General features: G+C 42.5%; 1 protein-coding gene across 2 annotated transcripts in view; it reads left to right on the top strand.

The window, feature by feature from the left end:
* Positions 1–10,810, top strand: part of FAM49B (family with sequence similarity 49 member B) — a 43,253-nt gene extending 32,443 nt beyond the window's left edge. For both annotated transcript variants that reach the window (XM_014306888.2, XM_031056728.1), the window contains exons 5-12: positions 1,339–1,444; positions 2,452–2,588; positions 3,211–3,288; positions 3,380–3,496; positions 4,621–4,700; positions 5,797–5,923; positions 7,489–7,559; positions 9,927–10,810. In XM_014306888.2, coding sequence (XP_014162363.1) covers positions 1,339–1,444; positions 2,452–2,588; positions 3,211–3,288; positions 3,380–3,496; positions 4,621–4,700; positions 5,797–5,923; positions 7,489–7,559; positions 9,927–9,990 — 780 coding nt within the window. In that variant the 3' untranslated portion in view covers positions 9,991–10,810. The remainder of the gene's footprint in view (positions 1–1,338; positions 1,445–2,451; positions 2,589–3,210; positions 3,289–3,379; positions 3,497–4,620; positions 4,701–5,796; positions 5,924–7,488; positions 7,560–9,926) is intronic.
* The last annotated feature ends 10,254 nt before the right edge of the window (positions 10,811–21,064 follow it).

The following is a 21,064-nucleotide window of genomic DNA, read 5'->3' as shown; positions in this document are numbered from 1 at the left end:
TGGTGTGAAAACAGTGCAAAACTGAATAGTGTTGACATCCTCTTGTATGGTAACTGGAGAGGCCTGGTTTGGTAATCCTAACACAAAAGGCATCTCATTTTCACTCCCTTTTAATTGGCTTTTCTTTACTAGAGTAGATATTTGGAACAGAAGCAAAGTTCCTGCACAGAATGTCATTCAAATTTTCCTTTATTTAATAAAGAGTGGAATAAATATTCTCCCAACCCCCTTTCTTTCTTCCTCACATGCAGCATTGGGGGCTGCTTTGCTCATGGAGGAAGGAGTTACTCACTGTAACATTAACATATCCTTAAGAAATAGTATTAGATAGGAGGAGTCTCTGTCCACTCCATAGCAATTTGAGATACTCAAAGCTATTCAGCTTTGAAAGTTTTTCTCTCCATGAAAGTAAGAGGGATGACTGTGTCACACAAAACCCTTAGGAGGGGAGATAGATCACTGTCCATGTTCAGGGACAGGCTGTAGGATCAGGCAGGAATGTGTGTGTGCAGATGCCATGGAGAAATGAGAGATACTCCTCTGAGAAGCAGTAGACATGGCAGGAAGGAAACTTTCTAGGACCAGAGAGGAGTGTGCTGCAAGCCACAGCCCATGGTTGACTGAAACTGTTCTTGAAATCAAGAACTTGACAGTGAAAATGCTGCAGGAGAGTTATGAGCATTTTTATTTCTGTTTTTTTAGTATATTTTCAGTTGCTAACTGGAGAGGTTGAATTTAAGGTATTAAATGTCTGGGAAGTTTCCTGTAAAGACAAAGTCTATAAATATATCCTTCAGAGCTGTGGTATATCCTATGTACTGGTGGTGCTTTATGTTGTTGATTGTGCTTAAATGTTCCTGCTGTAATAGTTAGCTTGAATTTCACAGCAATTTTTTTTTTCTTTGCAAATTTAGGAATTAGTGATAGATGCCAACATTAAGATGAGGCTTTGATCACTAATTTTTTTCTTTTTGCTTGGAGTAAGCACAGTAAAGTTGTTAATTTTAATTAACTAGGTCTGGTTATGTAAATTTTCTTATCTGAGTTATTTGATTTTTAACCATTTCTTTATACTCTCTCCAAGTTGTTTTCCTGTTCAGGATGCTTACTTTCAACACAAATTTTTAGACCTTTTTGGAACAGACATGGGTTAGTACATGCTTGTCTCTCAACTGAAAACTTCTTAGTAGGTAGATATTTAATTATTAGCTCTTCAAACAATTGTCTTGCATAGGTGTTTTGGTTTTTTGTGTTTTGTTGTTTGGGGTTGTTTTGTCAGCAGTGCATCAGTTATTCCCAATCCAAAAATATTTTTCTCCTCTCTTTTTCCAATTTAAGGCAATACAGCATCCAAATGATGAGAAGCTGCAAGAGAAGGCGTGGGGTGCAGTTGTTCCACTAGTAGGCAAACTAAAGAAATTCTATGAATTTTCTCAAAGACTAGGTAAGTGGAAAGGTGCTAACTTGAGGGTTTTTTGTCTTAATTTGTTAGTATATTTGGCATATTCAGATGTGATCACATTGAGGTCATCTCCTTTGTGGAAAAGAGCTGATATTGCACAGATTCCTCCATACACTGGATGACAGCAGTCTTGCTTCAGTGGATATTTGAGAGGGGGGAGAGAATGGGATCATCCTTATTGCTCTTCCTCTACTCCTTTAGTAACTCAGGAAAGCAGTAACCAGCTGATTGACTAGAAATTAGTGAACTAAATAATCAGGAATTAATTCTGTCAGTGTTTCTGATACCAAGAGTACATAAAAGAGACTATTTTTTCTCCCTAAATATCAGAAATAATTTGCTGTGTGGAAGTGCCTGGTCTTGGTTCATACACGTGCAATACTTGATATGGTGCTTCATGCCTCTTCTGAAACTCACTGATGTGATGGCTATGCTGATAAAACCTATGAGACTTGTTTTTTCACCAGCTTTCTGTTGTTATCTCACTTTTAATCAAATTTACTAACATAGCTTGTATAAAACGTGCTTAAAACATGGAAACTTGTTGCAGGCAAGTTCTACTTTTTAAAATGGGTGAGGTATTTTTCTCAAGAAGATGAACAGGAAGCTGGATTACAAATTTATCTTAAATAAGGTGTGACTTCTGCTTACAGCTATGTGCCTCTTGAGTTCTGTGTTCTCCTAGAGGCTGAAATCTGCTAACACAGGTTATTGAAATATGTTCTGCACAAATTTTGCAGACAAAGCTTGAGTAGAAGTTCCAAGAAGTTTTTTTTGTGGCTGTCAGTGCTGATGTGACCTGGTCTGTGCAGCAATTTGTACGTAAATATGACAGCAGTTGACGCATAGATGAGCAATTCATGGAGTCCCTTTATTATTAATCACCATGTATTTTGGCAGCTGTGTATTTTAAGTCTAGCATGCAGAATACCAGCCAGTGCTGATCCAAGGGGCAGTTGTGTGTTGCAAACTCCTGTCCTGTGTTGCAGAGGCCGGGCTGCGGGGCCTGCTGGGCGCCCTGACGAGCACTCCGTACTCCCCAACGCAGCACCTGGAGCGAGAGCAGGCTCTTGCTAAGCAGTTTGCAGAAATTCTTCACTTCACACTCCGATTTGATGAGCTCAAGGTAAGAGCTTGTGATCAGAAGAGCTAGAAAAAGAAGCCGAGTGTGTTTACTGAAGCAATCTGGGTTGTGTTATGTTCTGGAATAGAATGTGCAGTGGATACTCAAATATCCAATATGCTTGGCTTGCTCTTGTGACCTAGAGTAAGATTAAACTGGAAAGCAGATGAAGTATCATATTAGCTTTAGGCACTTGTATTTCAGTTCACATTAATCATGTTTCTACACCCAAATTTGGCATATCTCTTGGGATAATGCTGCTGCTTTTAGCTTGTGCGCACCCATAGTCCAGCTATTTTCTTGCTATGTGCAAAGAACTAAACTGAAATGATAATTAATTTGCTGGTCTGATCCTTGGAGTCAAATTAGCAAAGCAATTTTTTTCAACCTACTAATTTCCAGCTTGTATTTAGGAGATTGTTCGTTTTCTCATTCCTGTTAGAGCTTGTTCTGAATCTGAGAAAAAAAGCTTTATGTTGTGCTTACAAGTTCCAAACATATCACAGGCCTTTTTGCTTCACTTCAGGAAGTTGAATGTTTTCTTGTTGAGTGTATTATATTTTACGAAAATTGTCCTTACTTTTCTTGAATTTGTCACAACTCTCTTGCTTCCATATCTACATAGATGACAAATCCTGCTATACAGAATGACTTCAGCTACTATAGAAGAACTCTGAGCCGTATGAGGATTAACAATGTCCCAGTAGGTAACCCTTGGATAAGATCAAATTAATTCTGCTACCACCTCTCTTCTCCATGTACAGAACAACTAAACCCTTTCTTCTGTTTTTTAGGCAGAGGGAGAAAATGAAGTTAATAATGAGTTGGCAAACAGAATGTCTTTATTTTACGCTGAAGCAACGCCAATGTTGAAAACCTTAAGTGATGCCACAACAAAGTTTGTGTCAGAGGTAAGAGTATAAATTTATGGCTTGGATAATGTGCTTCACAGCACTGCAGGGCCAGACATAATGGGCAACACAACCTCCCCCAGGCCTAATCTGGCATCTAGGAATAAAACTTGGGGTTTGGAGCCTCGAGAAATGTAATGTGTCTTTCCCAGATGCTGTAGAGTTAGGGACTCCAGCCAGGCACTTTGTGTATACATCCCCAAAATTTAATGAATATTGTCACATCAGCAGTGATGGCTTTTCTCAGGCAGGGAGCTGGGACTGGTATTTTGCCTGCACTGTGGTGGTGGTTTAGAGCAGAAATTTCAGAAAATTGAAAGGGAAACAGCTTGATTCTCTCTGCTTGAAATAGGGAATGGAATTGAAATGTAGCTTCCTCTTCTCCTTCCCAAGACACTTTTGTTACACTGTGTAAAGTCAAGTATATTATTGCGAAAGGGAGAAGGAACCTGAACTTGAGAAGTATTTCAGCCTGAAATACTTGACACATCCCTATTTATCCTTGACTACCTAAGTAAATACTGGTTGTAAAATCTAATCACTGCAAGTACTGTGCTTGCCTTCTGGTAACTGTGATGATTTTTGGCTTACGTGCAAAGAATGCTCACTATTTCTTAATAGAAATAATTTTACATTACATGATTCATGCACGGTTACATCTGTCTTTTAATGTTTTTTTTTTCTCCTGAGTTCTGCTTTATGCTTGAAATGCCTTAATAAAACTGTCTTATTTTACATTTATTTGTGATGGTTGTCTGCCACAATTTTAAGTTTCACTGTTAAAGCAGATTAATATATTTGGCTATAGAAATTTTTGTCTTTGAAGGAGCAGGTTAGATGATGATTCCTTCAAAACTTTCCAAAAGTCAGTCATGTCAAGGATGTACTTCCTTGGCTACAAACAAGCAGGCAAAATCCATGTGGTAGCCTTCGCTGTGCAAACTGGTAATCTATATGATAACATTTAAAAAAAACAGTGCAAGACTACCTGACTTACCATAGTTGTGTTAATGTTTTTAATTGCTCTACATTGCTATGCCAACAGATTACTTATTTGACTTAGGATTTGTAGTATAATATTTCACAGTAATTGAGTTGTGGCAACTGTTCACCTTCTTTTGCAGAATAAAAATTTACCGATAGAGAACACAACAGATTGCTTAAGCACCATGGCCAGTGTGTGCAGGGTCATGCTGGAAACCCCGTGAGTACCAACACTGCTTGGGTTGGGTGTGAGCCACTCTCTGTTTCAGACCTGATGTGTGATGCATGAAAGAAATATAATTGGAGTGATTAGGAAGTGTGATGTTTCCTTTTTACCAGCCTAGTTGTTTGCACTGACGTGAAACCACCTTGGTTCGTTTTGCCAGCCACGGAAATCGTGCGGTCTACTTTTCTGAACATATTAATATTTAAAAATAGAATGGCTATGGAAGCTAGACAACCTCTTGGCACTCTTTATAAGTGGTTTTCTCATGTATTATTCAGAGAAATAGGCTATTTGAGCGTGATTGCCTAGGGTCTCCTGAAAGAGGGGCTGTGGGCAATGCTCTGGACGTTGTGTCCTTGCTGACTGGCCTGGCTGATTGCTCTAAAAAAATGATAGTGCTCCTCTCAGGGGAATTAAGAGACAACTTCTAGGCATGAAGGCAGTCAGTTGTCTTCTGTTTGTTTGAGAGGCACTGGGAGTATGACCAAAGTCACACTAATCTTTGGTTATTTTTTTAAATCTGTTTCTTCTGTGTTCTAAATTGTTTTCTGTTGGTAAATAAGTTTCTGTCCAAATACCACAGGACGTTTGTTTTGCAGTACATTAAGAGCTCCAAGCATTTATAGTCTTACTCTTCTTAGGAATTAATTCCATTTTAAAAAGCAGTTAAAGGTTGTCCAGTTGCCTGCCTTTTTTTTCTTTCTAAGTCAGAAGTCTGGGTGTGTATTAGAAGGTGGCAGAGAAAAGTGTAGAAAGCACTGGAGACCAAGTTAGTATGTATTGTTTTAATCTTTTTCAAAATTAAATTATTTTAAAATTTAAAAATTTTAGAAACCTATTGTTTTAGGTTTGAGAATTTTTATTAATCTTCAGGTAACTTTGTAAGCAATCATCTGACTTTTGGCAGGTTATTGAAAGGAATAAAGAAAACTACCCAAAGTTTGGTGTTTGTAGGTTTGGTTGGGTTGGTTTGGTTTTTTTTCTCTGAGGATTTATTATAGAATTTTTCTCTTTAATCTTAATTTGATGTTACTAGTATTTACTGTTATCTTGTGTTTCATAGATAATAAGCTGTGTTTTTACATTCCAGTGAATATAGAAGCAGGTTTACAAATGAGGAAACAGTATCATTCTGTCTGAGGGTAATGGTGGGTGTCATCATACTCTATGACCACGTGCATCCGGTGGGCGCTTTTGCCAAAACTTCAAAAATTGATGTAAGTTTACTGTTGCTAAATAATCTCCTGAGTATTTAAATTGTCTATAGCCTCCTTTTCTGTCTTGCAGATTCTAGTAGCAGATGTATACATTGGGTTGGTGCTAAACTCATAACTGTGAGCAAAAATGTATATTTAAGTAGTGAGAAACACAGACTAGGCCTTCAGAGACATGTAAGTGGGTCATGAAAAAATCTGTTTTTATGTAATTCAGGTAGTGTCCAGAAATACTTGTAAGCAGTGGTTGTAATGAAAGATCCAGATCAGAAAGTAACAATGGCCCCTGACTTGTTCCTCACTGACTGGTGAATAGCTCAGTTCACCATCCACCACACCTTGGGTTTCTAACTTTCTACTGTTTTTGATAGTAAACCTGTGGAATACATGCTGTCACTCTGTGGTTTTGTGGTTATTTCAAAGGGAGTATTATCCTACTACGTTAACTACAGTTGGTCATTATTTCACTGGCTGAATGTAAAATTCTTAATGGATTTATGATAAACATGTATTTTTGCTCGCAGTTCCATATTTTTTAAGGCTGATAAAGCAGAGCTTGAAAGTTGCATTTGCTAAAGTTCTCATAGAGTGGTTTGGGTTGGGAGGGACCTTAAAGATCATCCAGTTCCAGCCCCCCTGCCACGGGCAGGGACACCTTCCACTAGACCAGGTTGCTCAGGGCCCTGTGCAGCCTGGCCTTGAGCGCTTCCAGGGACGGGGCAGCCACAACATTCAAAGCCATTCTCCCTCATCTTATCACTACATGCTCTTGTAAAATGTCTCTTTCCAGCTCTCTTGTAGCCCCCTTTAGGTACTGGAAGGTGCTCTGAGGTCTCCCCAGATCATTCTCCATACTGAGCAGCCCCAATTCTCTCAGCCTTTCCTCCCTGGAGAGGTGCTCCAGCCTTCTGATCATCTTCATGACCCTCCTCTGGACTCTGGCACAGCCATGTCATTTTTCTGCTGGTGACACAGAGCTGGGTCCAGGTGGGGTCTTACAAGAGCAGAGCAGAGGTAGAGAATCACGTCCCTTGCTGTGCTGGCCACATTTCTTTTGCTGCAGCCCAGGACAGTGTTGGCTTTCTGGGCTGCCAGAGCCCTTTGCTGGATCATGTTGAACTTCTCATCCAACAACTCCCCCAAGCCCTCTGGGCTGCTCCCAGTCTATTCCCTGCCCAGCCTGTGTTTGTGCTTGGGATGCCTTGATGCAATTGCAAGACCTTGGAGTTGTTGAGCTTCACAAGGTTCACAATCCCACTCTCCAGCCTGTCCAGATCCCTCTGGATGCCTTCCCTCCCCTCCAGACTGTCAGCCACACCACTCAGCTTGGTGTCATCAGCAAAGTTGCTGAGGATGCACTTGATGCAGGTTTTTAAGTAGCTAAGCCAGTCTGTGATAGGAAGATGTAATGCTGAAAGCTTAATTCCTTTTTAATATCCAGAAAATGTCTTGACACTGCTGCTATTTTTAAATACTTATTTTTGATCTTTTACATACTGAATATAAAACATTCCTTTAAACTCAAAAGGTATTAGCATGGAAAAAACTGTAATTTTTTTAACTCCTAGATGAAAGGATGCATCAAAGTTCTTAAAGACCAGCCTCCTAACAGTGTAGAAGGCCTTCTAAATGCTCTCAGGTACTCCTTTTTGTTTCTTGAGTATTTTAATGTTTGGATGTGAGTTTTCATTAATTGTCCAGGGCATTTTTTTTGCAGCAAAGTATTCAGTGACTGTTACAGGGAAAGGTGAATGTAATTATTGCAGGCTTTTCTTCTAATGTGTCTTGAGACAAGGATGTGTGAAGAAGCCTCTGTGCTTTAACAGGGTTGTGAATTTGCAGTTGTTCATTCTAAGATGACCTTTTCCATGCACACAGGTTAAGAATGAGTCAGTATGGCATGGTAAGTAACTAGAAATTGTTCCTTTTCAGAAAGAACTAAAGGCATGAGTCTCTGCTGCAGAATAGATGAGACAAGAGTTTACCACATTAATTGGAGAAGTAAAGAAAAAATAAGAATTCAGTATATTAAAGCTAAAACCTGCTAATTTTGGGGTGTAAAGCTGTATCTGTAGTCAGTCACATGTTCGTTGTGTGGGTGTCCAGCATGGGAGAAGTGGCAAAAAGTGCAAAATTATGATAGGCAGGTGAAGTCTTTGTTCTTCTCCATGCTTGGAAAAGTGTCATTACTTTGGTAACAAATAACTGGAACTGGGTGTTGTTACTCGTGTGCCTGCTTGGAATGTGGAAGCTTTAGTTTGTCTTGTCTGAAATTGTGCAGTTGTGGTTTGTTTTCATTATCTGTAGTGAAGCTGCTTAAATTTCATTTGCCCTCTTTTTATGTTTTGTGTCATGGTGTGGTAAATAATGTGGTATTGTAAGTGGGTTCTTTTGCAAAGTTGTTTCAGATTATTAGTTAAAATTTTAAAAATCCATGCCTAATTTGAAACATCATGTGATTATTTCCTTGCTAAAATCATGTTCATCCCTAAACTTCATAACATGATCAGTCTTTGAGATGGTGATCAGTAAAAACACAGGTTTCCAGAGGGAAAATGCTGCATTAGCATTTATTTCTGACTAGTTTATTGTGATTGCAGCTGCCATTATCACCAGTCTTTATTAGTAGCCCATTTTTCCCATCACTGCTGACACTATGAAAGTATGTGGAAGGTGCACTTCAGGTGCTCACTGCATTAACTTCTGGTTAATTACACAATTAACTTTGTGGTTAGCAGTGTAAATCCAGTCCATGCTCTCAAGCTATGCTTTCCCTTTCCATGCATGGATGCTATACAGTCCTGGTTTTGTACATTTAATTACTCTCTGGGTAGGATATTTAAATCTTTTCTATACCACGTTTGGAATTGTTAGGAAGAGATTCAGGGGTGAGCTGCTGTGTGCTCATGTGGTGAAAACAGGTTCATGATGTGTCATTGTGACAAATTAAGTCCTAATCTAAGTCTTTGATTCTGGAGGAGTGAGAAGTCCTTAGGTTTTTTCAAGGGACATATAATGTGTTTCAAAAACAAATGGAAGGTGGTATAGGGTTTTGGAGGGAGATCAGCTCTTTGTAATTTCAAATTCATCTGAGTATTGTAATCATGTTCAGATTTTTCATGTGGGCAGAATACCAAGTGCAATAACTTTTCAGGATTTCAGAAAATCTTAGGCTGCTTGTTTGTTGAAAGTATAAATTACCAAAAAGTGCTGAAATCTACATTATTATTAACTTCCAAACTAAAAAGTCATTATATATTTATCAAGTGAACAAGTAAAATAGTACTGCAGTTGTGGATAGCAATGAAAGTGCTAATTTAACATGTTAAATTTAAATTACAAAGTAAGTTTTATTTGCTTTTAGATTAGTTAGGAAGGAAGAGCAGAAAAATTATTCGCACAAAAAGTCTGCAATGAGGATATCTTCTAAAAATAGATATAGCTAGGTTGTTTGTAGTGATTTAAAAGTGTGCTATTATCCTAGAGAATTTTGAAAGGGTAAGGAGCTGAAATAAGCACATGTGTATGCTCTTCAGTTTTAGCAGCACAGTCACTTAACTAAGCAGGAAATTAGGCTGAAAAGTGATTAAATCCATTGTCATTGAGGGATTCTGGAAAGTTTGATCGCTGGAAGTTTTGATGAAGAGTTTCTCAAGCTGTCTTATTTGAAGATGTTTCCTGTGGGCAGAGCCCTCAGAGTTGGTCTGATGGATAATTACCTGTCACCAGTGCTACCGTGAGCTTATTGTGAAAGGCAATGTCCAGCTGAGGCTTATTTTGTGCTCCCCTTGGTGCAAGGCTACTAGATTCTAGTTCTGATTGGCAATATCATTTTCTGATCAGAATGTCTGACTTGTGTTCTCAGTGACCATGGAGTGGGTGATGATCCATGGCTGAGAGTTTTGCTCTGGTACAGTCAGGTTGAGCCATAAACAAAGAAATTACACATTTGTAAGCTAAAGTGGAATAGCATTTATGCTCACCTTGACTTTGTTTCTGTGTTTAGGTACACAACAAAGCATTTGAATGATGAGACTACCTCCAAGCAAATTAAATCCATGTTGCAATAACAATTACCTGGAATTCGCACCTGCTGTAGACAGTATTCTGCAATGACTGAGATGCACAGATTTTTTTTTAGTGATTGCAACTACTATCTTGTTCATTCTTGCTTTTTATTTTCTTTCTTCCTGTTTACTCTTTTTTTTTAATCACTTCCTTGTACCTAAGTAAGCTCAGACTTCTTTTCTGTGCCAAATCAATGAAAATTATCAATTCTGGAAAGTATTTCTACTTTTCAGAATAGCCATCCTAAGTGGCAGCTAATTATGCGTTGCATTTGGATTTCTCTGTACTGGGGAAAGATTTGTGACTTGAACTAAATATTTTTAAACTTGTGGTTTTTTTCTTTTTTTGAAAAACTAATATTTAATATTGCTTCTTCTGCATGGCAAGACTGCCTACTTCTGCTATTTAAAAATCCCTTGATGACTTCATTTTCTATTGCAGCTTATTTTCATGTGCAACCATGAGGAAACTAAAAGCAGATTTGTTTAAATTAACTGTGTTTGTACAAAATGGTACCCAACACAAAAGTTTTTTTAAATGAGTAAAAACTGTTTTGTTTAAAAGTTATGTTTGCATTTTGACTCATTTTTGTAAGGATGTATGTTGTATGTTTAACCTTTAATAACTAACGTTAAACTGTGGTGTGTGCGTAGCAAAATTACGTATGCATGTTCATGTCAAATGATTGGCTGTGGAAAAGATAATAAAATCAGCTTTCATTTTTCTAAGTGTGGTTTGATTTACCAGTATTTTGAGTGAGATGTCTTCGTGCTCTTTGGATTTTTACAAAAAAATAAATTTATAAATTTTATATAGTGAAAACTCTGCTGTTTCATTACCAGTAACCAGTTGCCTAAGCCACTGATTTAAGCCTGGTGTGTTTTAGGATTCTTGCTCTCCACTCTGTGCTGCTTCTCTCTCCCTGAGAATTATTACTCAGGTAGGGTTTGTGGTGAGGAACTTGATGCAATCCATATAGATCCCAGTGGACATTGCTGAAGAGCCTACATCTGGGCTACCCATGCTGCCTCCTCATACAGCCATCAGAAATGACTCTGCACATTGGGCTCTCTCCACACCATTGGTGGGGAGATGAACTCCCCTTGCTCTCTACTGGTGTGTTCTCCTATGGATCTAGGTATTTGTACTGTGTAAAATCTGAATTATCACAGCATACTAAATAATGGTTCTTCTTAGGGAAACAATTTATAGCAACACGTTTTACATAGGTTGGTGAAAAAATTAAAGCTCTTTTAGGAGGGAAAGGATTGAAGGGGGAAAGTTACAGCCCTTCCAAAGGACCCTGGCAGGTTGGAGAGATGGGCAGAGAGGAACGGTCTAAAATTCAGCAAAGGCAAATGCAGGGTCCTGCACCTGGGGGGGAACAACCCCAGGCACCAGCCAGGCTGGGGACTGACCTGCTGGAAAGCAGCTCTGTGGAGAAGGACCTGGGGGAGAGCAGCTGTCCCTGAGCCAGCAGTGCCCTGGGGACCAAAGCCAGGGGTGTTCTGGGGTGTGTTAGGAGGAGCACTGCCAGCAGCTCAGGGAGGTGATCCTGCCCCTCTGCCTCACCTGGAGTGTTGGCTCCAGTTCTGACCTCCTCAGGACAAGGCAGACAGGGAGCTCCTGGAGTGGGTCCAGCGCAGGGACTGGAACATCTCTCTCACAAGGAAAGACTGGGGGAGCTGGGCCTGTTCAGTCTTGGAAAGAGACAACTGAGAGGGGACCTCAACAATGTCCTTCTGTCTGTAAGAAGGTGTCAGAGGACAAACTAGGCTCTGCTCAGTGCTGTCCAGCAATAGGACAAGAGGCAATGGGCAGAAACTGATGCACAGGAAGCTCCACCTGAATATGAGGAAGAATTTCTTTACTATGTGGGTGACTGAGCACTGGCACAGATTGCCCAGAGGGGGTGTGGAGCCTCCTCGCTGGAGGTATCCAAGAACTGTCTGGACACAATCTGGACACAATCCTAGGCCATGTGCTCTGGGATGACCCTGCTTGAGCAGAGAGGTTGGTCCAGATGACCCACTGTGATCCCTTCCAGCCTTAACCCATTCTGGGATTCTGTGAGAGCAAGAATTGAAAATGACTAGAAAACTCTGGGAAATGGCATGTTTTGCACTGATGAGCAAACATGAGCGCTCCTCGTGTGTGGGTGGCACCATTGTGATTATGCCTAACATGAGTTGTCAGGTTCTGGAAAGAAGACTTGAAACCTGCAGGCAAGTGTGACAGCCCTCAGTTTTATTTGGTGGACTAGTAATGTTTTGTAACTTTGCCTAGCACGCTGGCTCCTGGTAGAATGTATCAGTGTGACCATGCTTGATTTCCTATGGATATTCCTTCTGCACCATCAAGAAATGTTTTCCTTTTTATCTTTTCTTTGTTTTGAAAAGAAGAGATCTGCAAAATTGTAATTCATGACACTTGAAGACTTTGGAGGAGGTTCAGGTGTGTACTGTGTGTATCTGTATGTCCACCTCTCTTAGGGCAGTACATTTTTTCTTTCTGGCCAAAGATGCTTAGCCAAGGTCTCTGTCACAGAGAAACCAGCCCATGTGCTTTGCTGGCCACAGGAATAAAATACTCTTGCTTTGACATGATACTTTTCTAGTCCTTTTGGCAAAATGACAGTTGAATCAAGCTGAGGAGAGACAAAACTGGATTTGTTTGGGGTTTTTAAAAAGGAGGAAAAAAAAATCTTTCCCAGAATCATGTGAATGCTACAAGCTGTATACAACTGACCCCTCTGCAGAGATCTGAAAGGGAAACTGTCCTCATCAGCTCATCACCCTGAAGAAAAAATAATAATTTAGTGTCAGTCTTGTTGCTGTGAATACAGTTAAGGAATAATCCCAGGAGGAACAAATCATGCTCCTTCCAGTATTACTTTTTGTAAGTAAAGCTTTCTAAAGGAAAGCTAATTTACAGAGAATGGGTTTTAAGCGCATCTTTTGTATTTGACAGTTTTTACTTCTGATTTTATTGAAAAACACTTGAAACAGTAAATTAGGCCTGAGTGCTGTTGTGGCAGAACCAGCCACAATACAGCAGATTTCTTCTTTTTCTTGCCTCAGTGGCTGCTGCCTAAAACAACACAATTTCTTCAGTCAGCTGTTTTGGACAGATCTTCCTTTCTGCTGCCCTGACAGCATCTTTGCTTTTAAGCATAGTTGTTCTTGTGGTCTGAGAATAATTGGAGCTTTCCTTTTTTTCCTCTGGCATTTGTGTTTTGCAGTTTCTCTGTGTATGCAGCTGGGACAGGAGATTAGAGCTGGCTTGCCTTGGAGTTGTCTGGCCCACTGCTGCACAAACTTCCCCATTCAGGAGGTTTCCAAGAAAACAGGCTTTGCCAGTGCACCAGGCATCAGCTGTTTGAAGTTCTGAGCTGGAACTGCTGTGTGTTCCTGCTCAAGCTTTGATGCTTGTTCCTTGCAGAACCATGCTTTAATCTTGCCCTCTTTCTTTTATCTGTGCCAGTGGACAGGAGAGCAGCTGGCAGGCCTGGCACTAAATATGGGTCACTAAACAGGCTCCATGTAAGTTTTGGGGGGGAAATTTGCACTGTTTGGATGGGGGGCTGGGCTGGCTAGCACTCAATGGTTAAAATAAATGCTGGGCTCAAATTAGCCACCCTCCCTGTGCTGTGAGTTAGTGTAACCAGCCTGTAGCCCTTGTGGATGAAAGGCCTTCTCCTCGTGGTGCTGTGTCTCTGAGTGTAAACACTGTTGCTCCTTTCTTGCAAGCCTCAGATTCCAGGCACAGATGGATCTCTGGAGAAAAACTCTACAGTGGTGTGTGTGATGTGTGTCACAGACAGCAGAGACTGCATGGCTGACAGTGTGTGCCATGATTGGAGCAGATCTGGAAAAGAGGACCCTGAAATGGGCTTTGTTCATGTGGGCTTGGAGCATTCCTGTGCAAACATCTCATTCTGGATGAACTGTCCTTCGGCTGTTTCTCCTGGCTTGCACAGCCAATGCCAGCATGTCTTTTGGAGCAGGGATGTGATTACTCTTCAGTCTGCTGCTTCACTTGAAGGTTGCTCAGCTTCCTTTTCTTTGGGTTTGCTAAGGTTGGTGTTGTCTTTCTGTCCCTGCAAAGACTCAGACTGGTGAAATAACTAGCAAGGAGTAGTTAAGGCAGTTGCTGTGAGTTTAAAGCTAATTGTGGGATTTGAGGAGCATGTCAGTAGGAAGTTCACTGTGATGGTTCCATGGATGCTGCAAACACGTGTGGTCACAAGTCCTGTTGGATGCAGGAGGCATCCCTGAGGGTGCCTTTTTTGGCTGTGCTGATGGGACTGTTTATTTTTCAAAATCTTGTGAAATAACTCTGTGAAGCAGCTTTTGTCAAAACAGAAAACAAGCTCTAAATTACCAAGCTGCTTGCTCTTTCTTGCCCTTTTGGACTTTTTACCAGCCTTAGGAAAGTGTTTTGAGCCCTTCTCCAAGCCCAGTATAATGCCTGCTGGCAGATCAATAGTAGCAGCTCAGGGGCTGTGGAGCAAGGACTAAAGCAATCCCAGTATAAAGTTCATGGTATTGATTTGCATATGAATTTTGTAATGAATTGCTATCACACAGGATATTTAAAAACTGGATGATTGCAACCAACTTGGTGTGATCTGGCCAGTGGTCTGGTTCCCCCTGTGCTAATGACCCTTTCAGGCTGGTTTCACCCTCAGTTTCATTACTGGCTGGACAGAGTTACCTCTTCTGTCAAGGTTACAACAAAGGGCTGTACCAGATCAGGTAGAAGCTGGCCTGTCTCACATCTGTGCAGTGCTGTGAACACTGTCACAGCTGTAGCAGTGAGAAGTGGTCCTTTGTGGGGTTCTGTGGGCCACTGATGAAGTTACCAAGTTACCGCACATGTGTTGCAAATTACAAGATTTGGCCAAGTGGTAGAATCGAGTTTTGTCAAGGTGATCTGCCAAATTAAGCACTGATCTTCCTGATCTCCTGGACATAAACAGGGATACCACGTGCTGCAGAAGGATGTCAGATGCAGCTGACACTGCTGAATCACTTGAACCCTTGGATGTTTTATTATGTGGATTCACTGCTGTCATTATTTCACCAGCAAGTGCTCGTGTGCATGGTAGGCTGGTAACAAGTTAGACAGACTTGGTGTGTCCTGAACATGCTTCCTGAGGCTGCTGTTGTATGTCAGTGGTCCTGGAGCTCCCAGGGCCACACTTACTTGTAGGCTTTCCTCAGTTTCCCTGCTCAGTCATGTGTTTTACAGCTGCAGCTTCACTCAAGACCCTCTATTTTCCTTTTAAAAGCATTCATCTTACCTGTCTTATAATGCACGTGTGTTAGTGCTGTCAGTTATCTTCGATGTGCTTCTAAGGAATTATTGAGGACAGGTCTTAGGATGGCTCATGAGACCTCAATTTGTGCAAGAGGAGTTGGAGAAATTCAGGAGGTCTGTCTGTCTTCTTCCCAGTCTTCAGCAGTGTGCTGTGAACTGCAGCAGTCTGCTACCCCCTGCAGGCTCCTGCCCCAGGGCTCTGCATTCCCTGCTCATGCTTCAGCGCTGTCCCAGAGCCAGCACTTACTGCAGGGATCAGAGGTGTCCAGCAGCTGAGGGGAGGAGTTACAAGCACCTGCTGACCATGATGGTAAAGTGAGATACAGGAGTGCTGTGGCCTGTCCTGGTTCCTGCTGTGGGGTTGCCTCGTTAGAGGTGGCAAATTCCTGTTTGGAAAATCCCTAGAGGAGTGGTTCTCTGCATTCTCCCCTTCCTTCCCATTCAGGGTGTATCACAGATGTCCCCATCCTCAGAAGCAGGGAGAGCTCCTGCTGCAGTCATGGTAGTCTGTGGTCATGGTAGTCTAAGACAGCCCCAAGTCAGAGCTGGGCTGGCAAGAACAAATATCTGGTCTGATCTGTGGCCTGCCCCATCTCTTCCTTGGATGCAGGCAAGGAAACAAATGAGCTGCTTATTTTGTCCTTGCTCCCTATGTTCCTGCATTGTGTGATTTCACATGTGCCTATTGTGTCAGAGTGGCTGAATGGTGGGCCAGAGTCCAGGCTTGGGAAAGGAGTCTGTGCACACATCCAGCTCATCCAGTGGGCTGGAAACACACCCATCGTGTGAAGGGGCACATGAGATGTGTCCAAGGGCAGGGTAGAGAGAGATGAGATGTTGCAGTATAAAACTGATGTCCCCATAACCAGCTCTGTGACCCCTGCTCAGTATTGGTGTAATTGAACGGTGTGGGAGTGCTTTACTGAAACATGTGGCCATCCTAGCTGTGCTCTTTCTGGCTTTAAAGCAGTTGCCTTTATCCTCTTTAGTACCCTTACTGTTGTTTTTAAGGTGACAGATTCTACCTCCAGTACTGTACATCTTTGAAATGACTTGTAGTGCTTAAATGTGAAATGCCACTTGGAGGCCCAGGCTAGAGCTGCTTTCTTTTTGTGGCAGCTTATTGACTGTTCTGGCTAGAAGAGGGATGATTTAATGCCATTGGAAGGAAAGTTGGCTGATGTCACAAAGAGTTTCCTAACACTTCTCTTATGCTAAAGTGAACATCTTGCAAGAGAACTGTAAGAGGGTGGCTCCTCAGAGACATTCAGTCTGGATTGCATAAAGGGCAAGAGATGTCCATTAGGAAATGTTACTGCACTGAAGTGGCCCAGACTGATTGACAGGTCTTTTTCATCTTAAATTGAAGTTTGCACTGGAAATTATGTTTATGAGGTATTCCTGGCAGTTCGAGGTGTCAAAATCCAGAAGCTGGGAAGCATTGGACCAAAACATCCTCTACAGAGCATCAATAATAACTGAAAATATAACTTTGGCTGGAGTGGCAGGAAGCTTTCTTTTGTATTGTACAAACCAAAAACTGCTCCCAGAAAAGCCGCTGCATGTTGGGAAAGAGAAAGCAGCCATCCTGAAGATGGCAGTGATGCTCTTCTCAAACAAGCCCTATTTATTGGCTGAGCGCCGCTGTTCTTTGAGAGCGACTGTCCCACCCGCAAACTCTCCCTCCTATAAATTACTGCAATATTGCTTTTCCCTTCAAAGACTCAGTGATCCATTGCTCTCTTTATTTCTCTCCCCATTTTGACACATTAACACAACTTGCTTCATGCTCTGGCTTTGCAAATGAGGAGCAATTGAAGTAGGAACGTAATTGTGTGTCTGCTCTCAAGGAGGGAACGCATTTTGAAACAGAACGGTCCTGAAATCCAAAGTTGTGCCTCTGCTGATCTGCAAGTCTCTAAAGGATTTTGAAATATACTGTTAATCAAAAGCTAATTAAACATTTTAATTAGTTTTTATAGTGTGGGTTTTGTTATAGAAGGCTCTCTCTAGGTTCTTGTCATGGGTAGCTCTTGCTCAGGAAGCAGAGCAGGAAGGTTTCAGTCAGTTGCTTAGCTGAAGGACACTCAGCCTCACAGGCACCATCATCTTCACTGTCTGCCCCTCTTCATCTATAGCAGGGAGAGCTGTCTCTTGTCAGTGAGGCTTTGGGAATGATGCTGTTCACAGTTCATCAGCTGCTTCCCTCCAGCTGAATGTTTGCTCCCTACTTGGCTAGCTCACAGCCCCTCCCATGCTTTGGACTCCTATTTACCCTTCAGGTCTGAGTCCTCCTCTCTGCAGCCCCAAATAGCTCCGCAGCAAAGGGATGGCTCATCTGGGGCTTGGATCTGGAAACCCTTAACAGAAAGATCCAAAGAGAGAACAAGCCCACCCCATCTGCTCAGGGGATAGATTTATTCTGCAGCCTAGGGAAGCTGGAGATCAAACCATGAGAAATTTCTGTGGTCGGAACCTAGATCAGCATTTGCAGTTACTACTATAAAGTGCTCTGTGCATCTCTGTGTATGTACATCTCTCTCATCACCTCCTATGCTGCTCTTGTCAGCACTGTAAGGTTACAACTAAACCTGTGCTGCAGGTGAGGGAGGAGCTGATACTGGGCACTGCAGGGATTTCTTTAGCCTGCTACACCTCCCTGGCACCCCTTGGCTGGGGCTTTTGCTGGATTCTTATTCCCCAAAACTGTTTGGTGTTTCGGGAGTTTTTTTGTGTTCTAAATAATGACACTAACAACAGCCACAGCTTGAGACTGCATACAATGCAGGAAAATTTCTGGGGTCTGATTAACCTGAGGCTGGGAGTATCCCACACTCAATTTCTCCTGTAAAGGAAGAGTCCTGCTCTCTGAATCCTCACTGCATTTTTGGGTCTGAGCAAGCGGCCAAGGCTGTGCTGAGCCATCCAGAGAGTGACTGGAGCGGCTGCGTAAGGGGATCGGAATTCGCTCAGTCTGCGCCGCTTCCTCGTCTGCAAGGCCATGGATGTGAAGGAGGGCTGCTGGAGCGAAGCACTGGGCTGGGTTCTGGGGACACACCGAGGAGTGCCAGGGGCAGCAGACAGCCTGAGCCCCTCTTCAGACACAGCCTGATGCTTTGGTAAACCACACAATGCCTGAGCATCAGGGAGCGGGGCTCTGGACCTAAAACAATGTGTGACCAAGTCATCGATGAGATCTGAGACTCCCTTTTTAAGGAGATTTTTGGGCAAGGATAACAGATATGCTGATAGGCACAGATATGCTGTAGGTGTAGGCTGTAAACAGACAAATCAATATTGTGTGATTTCTGAGGGTGCTAATCAACCTGTATTTCTTCTTCAGGAGTGATTTGGCCACTCAGCAGTTCTGTCACCTCCTCTAATCAACAGCCTGTTGCCTGAAATGCCCATTTATCAGCAGGCAAACAGCATCAGTGCTTACTGAACACCAGGTTTCAAGCACGAGATTTGAATTTGGGCGAGGAGGAAGAGCTTGTAACTCTTACCTAGCATCACTGGAAGATCAAAACCAATCAGGATGCAGAGCAAATGGTGCTTCCCACCCCATCAGTGTCTATTAGTGCTGCTGACCATTGGGTGCCATCTCACAGAGGAGGAATTTTTCAAGAAAATGCACAAAAATAATCTGAATTTTTCACAGGGAGTCTCACACAGTGAACAGCAAATGAAATGGGCTGCCCAGGATTGGTGTTCCTAGATTTGCTGAGTCCCTCAGGAATCACCTTCCTCTCTCTTTTTTGTTTTGCTCTCTGAATGCAGCTACCAGAGCAGCTCATTAGGCTGGCTCAGCCTGAGTGCAAGTGCTGCAAGGGGAGAGTGTTGTGCTGCATGGTCTGTACCAAAGCCAGACCAGTGCTCCCAGCATTCCAGCTGCTGAGCGGTGTGCTCAGCCCCAGCTGGCTGGCACCACTGCTGTGGAGACAGTGGCACATCATGGTGGCATTGTCAGTGTATGTCAGTGCTGCCACTGTACCCCTTCTCTGCTGGTCCTGGCACTGCCTGGAGTGCTTTGCTTGCCATGCTTTGATCCATGGGCTTGGTGGATCCCAAAGAAACCTGTCTTTTCTCCTCCAGTTCAGCTGTGGCTCAGCAGGGCCCCAAAAGGAGCCCCATCAGGAGCCCCAACAGGGACATTTGACTGGGCATCTCTGCTGAGGCTCCTTGCTCTCTGTATTGGCACTGTCTGACCTGCCCAGCTTGGGCATTTCTGCACCTCCTTCCTGCAGAAAGAGCCCTCTCACCCTTGGAGAGACAGTGGCTGTAACTCTGGCACAGCCTGCAGCACATGGGGGGCTCTCACTGCCCCCAAAATGCTGCCGTGTGTCACTGGACCAGCACGGGCTGCTCCAGCACAGCTGTGCTGGCACCTGCCCTGTGTGCTGCTTTAGCACAGAATCACAGAATTGTTTGGGTTGGAAGGGGCCCAGTTCAACACCCCAGCCCCTTGTACTAGACCAGGTTGCTCAGAGCCCTCTTCAGCCTGGTCTTGAACATCTCCAGGGGTGGGGAGTTCACAAACTCTCTGGTCACCTGTCTGCCTACCTGGGGCATTCCTCAGCTTGTACCTTCTCCAGAGGTATGAGGGGAAAGATTGCTGGGCTTGAGCCTATAATACTCCAGAAATCACTAGGTGCTGTAGACAGAAGGTTGTGGTTTACCATCAAATTCCCTTGGTGACCTGGTACAGCAAAAGAACATACATTTGGGCAGGAGGTGAAACCATCCTGTGCTGAGGTTGTGGATCTGAGGACCATGACCAGCCTTCACAGCTGTAAGGAGGATCTTTTGGCCCTCCTCTGTATAAAACAAAACCAGCTGCTTCCACAATAAAGCACTGCCCACGTTCCTGCCTGGGCAGGCTGAAAGCAGAAGGGGCTGTAACCTGGGCACACACAGAGATGTAACCATGTGTTACATGACTCATTTGAATTGAGGGACCCAGTCAAGGCTGGAGAGCTCTTGCTTTGGCTCTTAAAGAATGGGTGGTGAAAATTTGTTGGGGGGAAAAAACCCAAAACAATAAATGGATCCAACACTGTATGGAGGAAAGAGAAGTAAAGCAGACTGCACATTAATAATTAAATTTCCAGAGGGTTGAACAGGTCATATTGTATACCAATGAGTCCTATGGTCTCCTGTATTGCTTTAGACAGTCGACCTGTAAAAGTGTTTAAGCTTGGGTCCCCTGCCACAGGAAGCTCTTTTCTCATTCTACCTTTCCTATATGCTAGAAAAACACTTTAATACAGTTTTCAGCATCTAATTTGTATACTTATATGAGGGTGTATACATATATATATATGCATATATAAAATCCAGATTTTGTAATGGACAAGCTATTAATTACAGTTCCTGGGAGAAAAAAGAAAAGGTAGCTATGGTAATGATTTTCCTGTAACAAAACATCTGGGTTTAGATAATAATATATTTCTATAGTTACTGTAGGAAATCAAATGTTTGTAGCAAGCTAAGTATAAGTTACAATTGCTTTTCTAGGAATTTAGGAGCTGCTAAGCTCCCTCAGACCTGCAAGCCTTCTAGCCCAGGATTTTGACAATGACCAGAGCAGAGCAGACCAAGGGTGTTCCAAGAAACCCTGCAACAAGCAGTTAGGTTATCCCTTATCTCAGAAAAGTTTCCATTCCTCCCCTTCCCTCTGTAATTAGAGGTTAGCTAATGCCTCTCAAATCATGAGAGTTTACATCTTTCCTGAGACTTCATTTCAAAAATAAC

The sequence above is a fragment of the Geospiza fortis genome, unplaced genomic scaffold (genome assembly GCF_000277835.1).
Source record: "Geospiza fortis unplaced genomic scaffold, GeoFor_1.0 scaffold111, whole genome shotgun sequence".
NCBI classification, from domain to species: Eukaryota; Metazoa; Chordata; class Aves; order Passeriformes; family Thraupidae; genus Geospiza; species Geospiza fortis.
Note: the sequence above shows the minus strand (reverse complement) of the source record. Positions and strands in the feature narration are given on the sequence as shown.